At 40.4% G+C, this 13,931-nt stretch overlaps 1 protein-coding gene across 1 annotated transcript in view; it reads right to left on the reverse strand.

Moving 5' to 3' along the window:
• DMD (dystrophin) overlaps positions 1-13,931 on the reverse strand; it is a 2,123,648-nt gene that overhangs the window by 1,180,240 nt on the left and 929,477 nt on the right. The window contains exon 43 of the mRNA XM_057539128.1: positions 2,288-2,460. Coding sequence (XP_057395111.1) covers positions 2,288-2,460 — 173 coding nt within the window. The remainder of the gene's footprint in view (positions 1-2,287; positions 2,461-13,931) is intronic.

Below are 13,931 nucleotides of genomic sequence, written 5' to 3' on the forward strand. Positions count from 1 at the left end.
CTCACAAGCAATAACTTAAAACAGTTTTACTCGAGACTAGACTAAAAGTCACAGGAAATTTAGCAGCTCCTGACCAATTCCTAGAGGAACCCAGTTAGAGAAAAATTAGGATACTTTTCCAGAATCTGGATAAGAAAAGAGTGGGTCTACTGGGGTTAGTGACACACTATCTCTTGCCAGATATAGGAAAGACCCCACCCAGATGTGGGGTGAGAATTCAGCTTACTCTCTCTGTGGAATGGCATTAGTCTTCTGCTTCTTTTAAAGACTATGGTTGAAGGTGAACTGAAAGGGAAAGAGTTGTATGACTGTCGGAAGGGAATACCTAGCTCACTGACCAAAGATGACATAAAGTGGGGGAGAATTCTCAGAAAGCAGAAAGTTTCACCTCTGCTTTCGTGCAAGAATGGGAGGTGTCTATAGAAGCACAGTAACCACTGGCTACCCAAGAACCCTGCAAGGTTCTTAGGGGATAGTGTTGGTGGCCTTGGATGGCTGGAAGAAAACACTGACAGAAGACAACAAAGACAAAAACATCCCCAAAGTGGAATGGGCACCCCAAAAGACAGTGATGAAACTGACCTCATTGGAGCAACTTGTAAAAGCTCATTTTGACTCAATGTGGGCTATTGAGAGGTGTACCATGATGGCAATATGAGTTTGTCTTTTGCAGTATATACATAGGGTTGCTGAGTTTCTTTCCCTTTATCAAGAATGGCTTTGGATACCCTAGGGCCTGCTGTTTTCCAGTAAGTTGAGATAGAACTATTGGACCATTCAGGGAAAAATATTCTCAGGCTTCTTTCAGGAGGCTTCAGTCCATACACACCGAACATCCACTTCGTGCTCAAGACTACCTTAGTCCTGAGCATACCACACAAAATAAAACAAAGCTTTTGTCTCTCAGGAGCTTGTGCAGGAGGCATAAAAGGAAAAAAATAAATAAAATCGATTGCTATGTAGTAAATTCTAGGAATAGGTCACTTTGGAGCAGGTACTCTACAGAGTAGCCACCAAGTCTGGTGACATCTGCAAATACATAAATAGTATGTTGATATTATATTCCATTAATGTTAAAATAATATCTAAGTTTCTATGATCAACTAATATATTTAGGATTTTAAGAAGGAAATAACATCTCACATGAGACTTGAAGGGCAGGTAGGCCAGAGAGGGCAGAAAACATTTGTGAATCTTTAAATCAATTTAATATTGATAGAGCAGAATTTGGAGGGGTTGTAGGGCAGGCAGGAAATGATAAACAGTGAGGCTGACCAGAGGAGCAGGGGTCATGTGAAAGCCTCATATCCCCAATTAATAAGTTTGTACTTTATTCTAAAGGGAATGTAAGTTTTCTTACACTTCAGAAAAACAATTCTGGATGAAAGATAATTGGGAACAAAGTAGGGATGATCACTGGAGACAACTGAGATTTCTGCTAGAAGTATTGATTTAGGATTCTAATGCAGTAAATGAAGAACAAAAACAGAAGTAAAGATGGCAAGAAATGGACAGATCTGAGAGATATTAAGGAGGTTCTTCGTAATTATTAAAAATGATTTGATTTCCTCTGAGAATAATGAAGAAGATGGTCTTGAACAAATCTTTGAAACAAATTGTTTTAAGCCATTACAACTTTATTCCTTTTAACCTAAAATTGGAAGAGAAAACAATACCTTCTTGTAGTATCAGGCTAAGAAATGTATGTGAATTTTTAAAATCTGGTCAACAGTTGGATATTTTAATTAAGGGAAGCACTAAAAATTAATTATTTTAAATCAACAAATTCCTTGTAGCAAAAAAGTGGGGGGGACTTCAAAATGTAAAGGATCACCTTCAAAACAGAAACAACACACGAAAATCAACTTTGTGTTGCTAGCTTATATTTCCAATATATTAATCTAAGTATATCAAATTGTTATAAATCTATAGGATACAGACTTGACCAAAGGTATACCATTTATATTGTACAATTATTTAAACCACCTCAATTAAATGACCAGATGGGTTTTGACATTACCTGAAATTTTAGAGGATATTATAGTGCTCCAACGTAATACTAACTTCAGTACAGAAAATGTTGAATTCAGCTCATTAGTCTGAACTGTTCATCATTATTTGCTCTTACTCCACTTACCTTTTTCCAGTGAAAGTGATACTTCTCCCTCTCTTCCTCCCTACCTCTCTTTTTTCCATGGAGAACACTGATATGAACTCTAGAATTCCTGGGAACTAGAATTCCTGGGAGACAGGTATAATCATTTAGTAAAAGGAAAGTGGTACCTACCCTTGTCGGTCCTTGCACATTCTGTTAACTCTTTCCCATTGGAAATCGAGCCGTGAGAGAGCTTCCTGTAGCCTCGCCTTTTCCACCGGTGTGGCACTTTGCAATGCTGCTGCCTTCTTATTGTGAATAACGTCAATCCGACCTGAGATTTGTTGCAGGCTGTCTTTTATATTCTGTAATATTGAAATTTTAAAGCAAGTCAAAAATGATTCAGCTGTCTATGGAAAGAGAAGAAAGGAAATTTATCAACCCCCAAAGTAACTAATGGTCTTGCATTTTTAACCTATTGACTTTTAAAAGTCATTAGCCCTGAAGCCCAGTGATTTCAACATGCCCAACTTCAATGGGTAATTCACAGTCCTCATCTTGATACAGATGATCACTCACTCCCTCCATCTTAAAACTCTATCTTCATTTGACTTCTGTAACCTGAATTTTTCTGGTTTTTCCTCCACCTTCTTGTCCACTGCTTCTCAGTCTCCTTTACAGAATCCTTCCCCTCTTACTAATCTCTTAATATTGGAGTGCTCTAGCTTAGTTCTGACACTTCTTTCCTTGTCTATCTATATTACCTCTTATTTGGTCCCATGACTGTAAATAATCTCTATATGACAATGACTCTCAAACTTACATCTTCAGCCCTGACCTCAACTCTGAAATCCAGACTCACAAATCTAAGTACTTTCTTGACACCTGGATGTCTCATGAGCATCTCAACCTTAGCATAACCACATTCTGAACTGCATCCCCGTATCCTTCTCTTCCCATGGTTTTCTCTCCTTTGGTAAATGACATATCAATTGATAGTTATTCAGGCTGACAATCTTGGAATCATCCTTGATCTTTCTTTTTTAATCTCCAGTATTCAAATTGTTGGACAATCCTGTTGGCTCTACTTCTAGAACATGTCCAGAATTTGGCCACTTCTCGTTATCTCCCTCGCTATTGCTCTGATGATATGTTATCCTTATATCTCACCTAGATTATCGCAATAGCTACCTAAATGATCCTCCTGCTTCCAGTCTTGCTCCTCTCCCACTCAATTCTCCACACAACAGCCAAAGAAATTCTTATAAAACATAAATCAAATCATATTACTTCTCTTCTCAAAACCCTCCAATGGCTCCTCATCAAACCCATTGTCTTTTTTTTTTTTTTTTTGGCCCAGATGCCTGGCTTGTGGGATCTTAGTTCCCCGACTAGGGATTGAACCCGCGCCCGGCAGTGGAAGCGACGAGTCCTAACCAATGGACCGCCAGAGAATTCCCAACCAATAGTCTTTATCATGGCTTACAAATCTCTACATAACTTGGCTGTACACTGCCTGACATTCTAATCTTATTTTTTCCTTAGTCTCCTCCAAGTACACACCATTTCAGCCTCATTAGCCTTTTTGTGTTCCTTGAGTATGGCGAGCATGCTCTTGCTTAAAGGTTTCTGCATTTGCTGTTCTCTCTGCCAAAAATACTCTTTCCCTCCAAGACACTTATATGGCTTTTTTCCTCACTTCTTTCTCATCTCAGAAGAGCCTTATCTACTGTTCCATTTTAAGTAGCAACCCCAACTTCTCTGTATTCCCTGTATTGTTCATTTTTCTTCATGGCACTTATGACTAGCATGAAATTATACAACTACTGGTTTCTCTACATCACTAGACTAGATCCTATGAGTGCAGGGATGTTATCTGTCTTGCTCTATATTGGGTTTCCAGAGCTCAAACCTGTGCCTGGCACATGGTAGGTACCCAGTGCATTTGTGTTGAATAAGTGAAAGTATCTCAAAATTTAACTCCATGATTTTAAAATCTAGATTATATTTAAGGGGAAAAAACACAATGCCGTTTTGTAATAAAAAACTTTAAAAATATTAATGTTCAAAAAATGCTAAAAACTTACATATTTGTTTAGTCTTACAAGTGTGAATTTGGTTATTCTGCTCATCTGAATTGTTAAAGACAAGTCAATTGAGTAAACATTTATTGAGCTCTTTCATGTACAAGGACCAATACAGAGAAAGCAAAGGTAGGTGAAGCACAGTTTAATTTGTTTGAAAGAAGTTTTAAATTGATCTTATTGAGGTAGTAAGGGAGGATGTGGTTTGGAAACTGAAGGAAACAATTATAGTTTAGAAGTCCCAGTTAAATGATGAGAAATTATTTGATGAGTGGTCTAAGTGGTACCAAATCTTTTCTCAAAGTTCAGAAAAGGAATGAATCGATTCTGAGCTCGGAAGATGGCGGAAGAGTAAGACACGGAGATCACCTTCCTCCCAACAGATACATCAGAAATACATCTACACGTGGAACTGCTCCTACAGAACACCCACTGAACGCTGGCAGAAGACCTCAGACCTCCCAAAAGGCAAGAAACTCCCCACGTACCTGGGTAGGGCAAAAGAAAAAAACAAGGACAAAAGCATAGGGACAAGACCTGCACCAGTGGGAGGGAGCCGTGAAGAAGGGAAGCTTTCCACACACTAGGAAGCCCCTTCGCAGGCAGAGACAGCGGGTGGCAGAGGGGGGAAGCTTCGGAGCCACGGAGGAGAGTGCAGCCACAGGGGTGCGGAGGGCAAAGCGGAGAGATTCCCACACAGAGGCTCGGTGCCGACCAGCACTCACCAGCCCGAGAGGCTTATCTGCTCACCCGCAGGGGCGGGCGGGGGCTGGGAGCTGAGGCTCGGGCTTCCATCTGATCCCAGGGAGAGGACTGGGGTTGGCGGCGTGAACACAGCCTGAAGGGGTTAGTGCGCCACAGATAGCAGGGAGGGAGTCCGGGAAAAGGTCTGGAGCTGCCGAAGAGGCAAGAGACGTTTTCTTGCCTCTTTGTTTCCTGGTGCACGAGGAGAGGGGATTCAGAGCGCCGCCTAAACGAGCTCCAGAGACAGGCGCGAGCCGCGGCTATCAGCGCAGACCCCAGAGACGGGCATGAGACGCTAAGGCCGCTGCTGCCGCCACCAAAAAGCCTGTGTGCAAGCACAGGAAACTATCCACACCGCCCCTCCCGGGAGTCTGTGCAGCCCGCCACTGCCAACGTCCCATGATCCAGGGACAACTTACCCGGGAGAACACAGAGCGCACCTCAGGCTAGTGCAACGTCACGCCAGCCTCTGCCGCCACAGGCTCGCCCCGCCTCCTCCGTACCCCTCCCTCCCCCGGCCTGAGTGAGCCAGAGCCCCCACATCAGCTGCTCCTTTAACCCCGTCCCGTCTGAGCGGGGAACTGATGCCCTCAGGCGACCTACACACAGAGGCGGGTCCAAATCCAAAGCTGAACCCCGGGAGCTATGCGAACAAAGAAGAGAAAGGGAAATTTCTCCCAGCAGCCTCAGGAGCAGCAGATTAAATCTCCACAATCAACTCGATATACCCTGCATCTGTGGAATACCTGAATAGACAACGAATCATCCCAAATTGAGGAGGCGGAGTTTGGGAGTTTTCCTCTTTTTGTGAGTGTGTATGTGTATGCTTCTGTGTGAGACTTTGTATAGCTTTGCTTTCACCATTTGTTCTAGGGTTCTGTCCGCCCGTTTTTTTGTTGTTGTTGTTGTTTTTACTTTAAAAAATTTTTTTCTTAATAATTATTTCTTATTTCTTATTTTAATAACTTTATTTTATTTTCTTACTTTATTTTATCCTCTTTCTTTCTTTCTTTCTTTCTATTTTTTCTCCCTTTTATTCTGAGCTGTGTGGAGGACAGGCTCTTGGTGCTCCAGCCAGGCGTCAGGACTGTGCCTCTGAGGTGGGAGAGCCAAGTTCAGGACACTGGTCCACAAGAGACCTCCCAGCTCCACACAATATCAAATGGAGAAAATCTCCCAGAGATCTCCATCTCAACACCAAGACCCAGCTCCACTCAATGACCAGCAAGCTACAGTGCTGGATACCCTAGGCCAAACAACTAGCAAGACAGGAACACAGCCCCATCCATTAGCAGAGAGGCTGCCTAAAATCATAATAAGGCCACAGACACCCCAAAACACACCACCAGATGTGGACCTGCCCACCAGAAAGACAAGATCCAGCCTCATCCACCAGAACACAGGCACTAGTCCCCTCCACCAGGAAACCTACACAACCCACTGAACCAACCTTAGCCACCGGGGACAGACACCAAAAACAACGGGAACTACGAACCTGCAGCCTGCGAAAAGGAGACCCCAAACACAGTAAGATAAGCAAAATGAGAAGACAGAAAAACACACAGCAGATGAAGGAGAAAGGTAAAAACCCACCAGACCTAACAAATGAAGAGGAAATAGGCAGTCTACCTGAAAAAGAATTCAGAATAATGATAGTAAAGATGATCCAAAATCTTGGAAATAGAATAGACAAAATGCAAGAAACATTTAATAAGGACCTAGAAGAACTAAAGAGGAAACAAGCAATGATGAACAACACAATAAATGAAATTAAAAATACTCTAGAAGGGATCAATAGCAGAATAACTGAGGCAGAAGAACGGATAAGTGACCTGGAAGATAAAACCGTGGAAATAACTACTGCAGAGCAGAATAAAGAAAAAAGAATGAAAAGAACTGAGGACAGTCTCAGAGACCTGTGGGACAATATTAAATGCACCAACATTCGAATTATAGGGGTCCCAGAAGAAGAAGAGAATAAGAAAGGGACTGAGAAAATATTTGAAGAGATTATAGTTGAAAACTTCCCTAATATGGGAAAGGAAATAGTTAATCAAGTCCAGGAAGCACAGAGAGTTCCATACAGGATAAATCCAAGGAGAAACACGCTAAGACACATATTAATCAAACTATCAAAAATTAAACACAAAGAAAACATATTAAAAGCAGCAAGGGAAAAACAACAAATAACACACAAGGGAATCCCCATAAGGTTAACAGCTGATCTTTCAGCAGAAACTCTGCAACCAGAAGGGAGTGGCAGGACATATTTAAAGTGATGAAGGAGAAAAACCTACAACCAAGATTACCCAGCAAGGATCTCATTCAGATTTGATGGAGAAATTAAAACCTTTACAGACAAGCAAAAGCTGAGAGAGTTCAGCACCACCAGACCAGCTTTACAACAAATGCTAAAGGAACTTCTCTAGGCAAGAAACACAAGAGAAGCAAAACACCTACAATAACAAACCCAAAACAATTAAGAAAATGGGAATAGGAACATACATGTCGATAATTACCTTAAATGTAAATGGATTAAATGCTCCCACCAAAAGACACAGACTGGCTGAATGGATACAAAAATAAGACCTGTATGTATATATGCTGTCTACAAGAGACCCACTTCAGACCTAGGGACACATACAGACTGAAACTGAGGGGATTGTAAAAGATATTCCATGCAAATGGAAATCAGAAGAAAGCTGGAGTAGCAATTCTCATATCAGACAAAATAGACTTTAAAATAAAGACTATTACAAGAGACAAAGAAGGACACTACATAATGATCAAGGGATCAATCCAAGAAGAAGATATAACAATTGTAAAAATTTATGCACCCAACATAGGAGCACCTCAATACATAAGGCAAATACTAACAGCCATAAAAGGGGAAATCGACAGTAACACAATCATAGTAGGGGACTTTAACACCCCACTTTCACCAATGGACAGATCATCCAAAATGAAAATAAATAAGGAAACACAAGCTTCAAATGATACATTAAACAAGATGGACTTAATTGATATTTATAGGACATTCCATCCAAAAACAACAGAATACACTTTCTTCTCAAGTGCTCATGGAACATTCTCCACGATAGATCATATCTTGGGTCACAAATCTAGCCTTGGTAAATTTAAGAAAACTGAAATCGGATCAAGTATCTTTTCCGACCACAATGCTATGAGACTAGATATCAATTATAGGAAAAGATCTGTAAAAAATACAAACACATGTAGGCTAAACAATACACAACTTAATAACGAAGTGATCACTGAAGAAATCAAAGAGGAAATCAAAAAATACCTAGAAACAAATGACAATGGAGACATGATGACCCAAAACCTATGGGATGCAGCAAAAGCAGTTCTAAGAGGGAAGTTTAGAGCAATACAATCCTACCTCAAGAAACAGGAAACATCTCAAATAAACAACCTAACCTTGCACCTAAAGCAATTAGAGAAAGAAGAACAAAAAACCCCAAAGTTAGCAGAAGGAAAGAAATCATAAAGATCAGATCAGAAGTAAATGAAAAAGAAATGAAGGAAACGAAAGCAAAGGTCAATAAAACTAAAAGCTGGTTCTTTGAGAAGATAAACAAAATTGATAAAGCATTACTCAGACTCATCAAGAAAAAAAAGGAGAAGACTCAAATCAATAGAGTTAGAAATGAAAAAGGAGAAGTAACAACTGACACTGCAGAAATACAAAGGATCATGAGAGATTACTACAAGCAACTCTATGCCAATAAAATGGACAACCTGGAAGAAATGGACAAATTCTTAAAAATGCACAACTTTTCCAGACTGAACCAGGAAGATATAGAAAATATGAACACACCAATCACAAGCACTGAAGTTGAAACTGTGATTAAAAATCTTCCAACAAACAAAAGTCCAGGACCAGATGGCTTCACATGTGAATTCTATCAAACATTTAGAGAAGAGCTAACACCTATCCTTCTCACACTCTTCCAAAATATAGCAGAGGGAGGAACACTCCCAAACTCATTCTATGAGGCCACCATCACCCTGATACCAAAACCAGACAAAGATGTCACAAAGAGAGAAAACTACAGGCCAATATCACTGATGAACATAGATGCAAAAATCCTCAACAAAATACTAGCAAACAGAATCCAACAGCACATTAAAAGGATCATACACCATGATCAAGTGGGGTTTATTCCAGGAATGCAAGGATTCTTCAATATACACAAATCAATCAACGTGATACACCATATTAACAAATTGAAGGAGAAAAACCATATGATCATCTCAATAGATGCAGAGAAAGCTTTCGACAAAATTCAACACCGATTTATGATAAAAACCCTGCAGAAAGTAGGCATAGAGGGAACTTTCCTCAACATAATAAAGGCCATATATGACAAACCCACAGCCAACATTGTCCTCAATGGTGAAAAACTGAAACCATTTCCACTGAGATCAGGAACAAGACAAGGTTGCCCACTCTCACCACTCTTTTTTTTTTTTTTTTTTTTTTAGCTGTGTTGGGTCTTCATTTCTGTGCGAGGGCTTTCCCTAGTTGTGGCGAGCGGGGGCCACTCTTCATCGTGGTGCGCAGGCCTCTCACTATCATGGCCTCTCTTGGTGCGGAGCACAGGCTCCAGATGTGCAGGCTCAGTAGTTGTGGCTCACGGGCCCAGTCGCTCCGCAGCATGTGGGATCTTCCCAGACCAGGGCTCGAACCCATGTCCCCTGCATTGGCAGGCGGATTCTCAACCACTGTACCACCAGGGAAGCCCTCACCACTCTTATTCAACATAGTTTTGGAAGTTTTAGCCACAGCAATCAGAGAAGAAAAAGAAATAAAAGGAATCCAAATCGGAAAAGAAGAAGTAAAACTGTCACTGTTTGCAGATGACATGATACTATACATAGAGAATCCTAAAGATGCTACCAGAAAACTACTAGAGCTAATCCATGAATTTGGTAAAGTAGCAGGATACAAAATTAATGCATAGAAATCTCTGGCATTCCTATACACTAATGATGAAAAACCTGAAAGTGAAATTAAGAAAACACTCCCATTTACCATTGCAACAAAAAGAATAAAATATCTAGGAATAAACCTACCTAAGGAGACAAAAGACCTGTATGCAGAAAATTATAAGACACTGATGAAAGAAATTAAAGATGATACAAATAGATGGAGAGGTATACCATGTTCTTGGTTTGGAAGAATCAACATAGTGAAAATGATTCTACTACCCAAAGCAATCTACAGATTCAATGCAATCCCTATCAAACTACCACTGGCATTTTTCACAGAACTAGAACAAAAAATTTCACAATTTGTATGGAAACACAAAAGACCCCGAATAGCCAAAGGAATCTTGAGAACGAAAAATGGAGCTGGAGGAATCAGGCTCCTGGACTTCAGACTATATTACAAAGCTACAGTAATCAAGGCAGTATGGTACTGGCACAAAAACAGAAATATAGATCAATGGAACAGGAGAGAAAGCCCAAAGATAAACCCATGCACTTATGGTCACTTTATCTTTGATAAAGGAGGCAAAAATATACAGTGGAGAAAAGACAGCCTCTTCAATAAGTGGTGCTGGGAAATCCGGACAGGTACATGTAAAAGTATGAAATTAGAACACTCCCTAACACCACACACAAAAATAAACTCAAAATGGATTAAAGACCTAAATGTAAGGCCAGACACCATCAAACTCTTAGAGGAAAACATAGGCAGAACACTCTATGACGTAAATCACAGCAAGATCCTTTTTGACCCACGTCCTAGAGAAATGGAAATAAAAACAAAAATAAACAAATGGGACCTAATGAAACTTAAAAGCTTTTGCACAGCAAAGGAAACCATAAACAAGACCAAAAGACAACCCTCAGAATGGGAGAAAATATTTGCAAATGAAGCAACTGACAAAGGATTAATCTCCAAAATTTACAAGCAGCTCATGCAGCTCAATAACAACAAAACAAACAACCCAATCCAAAAATGGGCAGAAGACCTAAATAGACATTTCTCCAAAGAAGATATACAGATTGCCAACAAACACATGAAAGAATGCTCAACATCATTAATCATTAGAGAAATGCAAATCAAAACTACAATGAGATATCATCTCACACCAGTCAGAATGGCCATCATCAAAAAAATCTAGAAACAATAAATGCTGGAGAGGGTGTGGAGAAAAGGGAACCCTCTTGCACTGTTGGTGGGAATGTAAATTGATACAGCCGCTATGGAGAACAGTATGGAGGTTCCTTAAAAAACTACAAATAGAACTCCCATACGACCCAGCAATCCCACTACTGGGCATATACCCTGAGAAAACCATAGTTCAAAAAGAGTCACGTACCAAAATGTTCATTGCAGCTCTATTTACAATAGCCAGGACATGGAAGCAACCTAAGTGTCCATCAACAGATGAATGGATAAAGAAGATGTGGCACATATATACAATGGAATATTACTCAGTCATAAAAAGAAACGAAATTGAGTTATTTGTAGTGAGGTGGATGGACCTAGAGTCTGTCATACAGAGTGAAGTAAGTCAGAAAGAGAAAAACAAATACCGTATGCTAACACATATATATGGAATCTAAGATAAAAATTAAAAAAAAAGGTCATGAAGAACCTAGGGGTAAGATGGGAATAAAGACACAGACCTACTAGAGCATGCACTTGAGGATACGGGGAGGGGGAAGGGTAAGCTGCGACAAAGTGAGAGAGTGGCATGGACATATATACACTACCAAATGTAAAATAGATAGCTAGTGGGAAGTAGCCGCATAGCACAGGGAGATCAGCTAGGTGGTTTGTGACCACCTAGAGGGGTGGGATAGGGAGGGTGGGAGGGAGGGAGACGCACGAGGGAAGAGATGTGGGAACATATGTATTACTGATTCACTTTGTTATAAAGCAGAAACTAACACACAATTGTAAAGCAATTATACTCCAATAAAGATGTTAAAAAAAAAGAAAAGGAATGAATCATATATCATATATGGTCACAAGCCAAGGAAAGGGCTCATAAAGGAAGTGCAATCTGGGGTAGACACAGCTGAGTAGTTGAAGTGGAAAGGACATCATACTTAGTAGGTAATACACATGCAAAGATAGGGAACATGAGTAGCCGTATACGACTGACTTTTCAGAAATGTACAGGATCAGGGAAGATGGGTCAGGAAACAGAGGCTGGAGGTGATTAATAATGTGCTTTAAAATACTGCATGCAATTCAGTAGGCAGTGGGGAACCATGACGTGTGTGTGTGTGTGTGTGTGTGTGTGTGTGTGTGTGTGTGTATGAATTTCAAATATATACAAAAGCAGAAAAGCAAAAAAAGGAAAATAGTACAAACAGCCCCCAGGAGCCCATTATCCAGTGCCAACACTTATGAAACCATGGACAATTTTGTTGCATTGTATTTCCACCCATTCACCTCCTCAACTGGATTATTTTGAAACAAATTGATATAATATTTTATCCATAAATACTTCAGCATGTTTCCAATATACATGAATTCTTTTCAAGGAAAGTACACATAATACCATATCCTACATCTAAAAACTTTAAAGTGTTATTAATGTAATCAAATATCTAGTTGTCCTTCATAATTGAGTTGAATTGAGAAAGTTGTTTAGGAAGGAAACTTGGCAGAACTCAGTGACTGTGTTGGGTGAAGAAGAGGAAAGACTTGAATAACTCTCAGGTTTCTGGCCTGAGCATCCGGATGAATACTGATATCTGAGTAAAAGGATTTCAGATGGATGAACAGGTTCTGTGTGCGCATGCATTTGTGTGTGTGTGTGTGTGTGTGTGTGTGTGTGTGTGCGTGTGTAAGTGATGATTTCCTTCTGGACACAATCATATTATGAAGCCTTTGGGTTGTCAGACAATAGACATTCAATAGGCAGTTGGCAACAGACTTTGAGAATATGAATGAGACGGCAAATATCGTTGGGCCATACGTATTCTCACATTTCCACACGTCTGGCCTTTCTGCGCAAAGAACATTGGCATCTGGGTTAGAGGATAATTGAATAGCAAACATACCTTGGTGTTTAGATTAGTGCATTTTTCCAGGGAGACACAGAAGCTTATCTTTCTTGGATCCCTTTGCTTACATTCCAACTTACATTCTGAGGATAAAAGACCTAGACCTTCCCCTCTCTCTGGAGAGGATGTGTTTACATTCCAGAGCAAAGGTCTCTCTCTGTTTGTCTCTCTCTTCCTGCCTCTCTCTCCCCTCACCCACCCAAGTCCCTCCATGTCTGTCTTTCTGTCTGTCTGTCTCTATCAGATGTGTCAACTCCTTTATATAAGCTCTGATGTTTATAATGTTGGGGTTGCTCTCTTGTACATCTGGCCCTCAGTGCACGTCTCATGGGGATTTGAGTAATTAGTGACGTGTTCTCTGACCCAGAGATCACATGCTTCCTGTCAAGATAAATAAATACAGTTGACCCTTGAATAAAATGAGGGTTAATCTGTGTATAATTTACAGTTGGCCCTCCACATCTGTGGTTCCTCCACATCCACGGATTCACCCAACCATGGATTGTACAGCACTGTAGTATTTACTGTGGAAAAATATCCACATGTAAGTAGATCCATGAAGTTCAAACCCATGTTGTTCAAGGGTGAACTGTATAAATATAAAAACTTAACAGGTATCAATAAAACGAACATATTTGCTGACTTGCAGGCAAAATTGGGGAGATTCAACCATGTGTGAGATGGAGACTAGGCTAAATAGGGGGTGCCTGCTGCTCAGCCTGCAGCTTCCCAGAAGGCCGGCTCTGAAGCAAACTCCACCAGTCAGATTGGGCAGCAGGAGAGAAGTCATGGGTAGATCTTAGGGAGCTTTCTTGCCTCATTCTAAGACTTCATGACTGTGGTGCATGAGGACTTGTCTTGGGGGAAGATTAATCTATAGAATCTTCTGAGGATATAGATAATGCCGGTTGTATGGGGCAAAAGTCAATGCTTACAATGGGATCCTGAGG

This window comes from Balaenoptera acutorostrata, chromosome X (genome assembly GCF_949987535.1).
Source record: "Balaenoptera acutorostrata chromosome X, mBalAcu1.1, whole genome shotgun sequence".
In the NCBI taxonomy this organism is placed as follows: Eukaryota; Metazoa; Chordata; class Mammalia; order Artiodactyla; family Balaenopteridae; genus Balaenoptera; species Balaenoptera acutorostrata.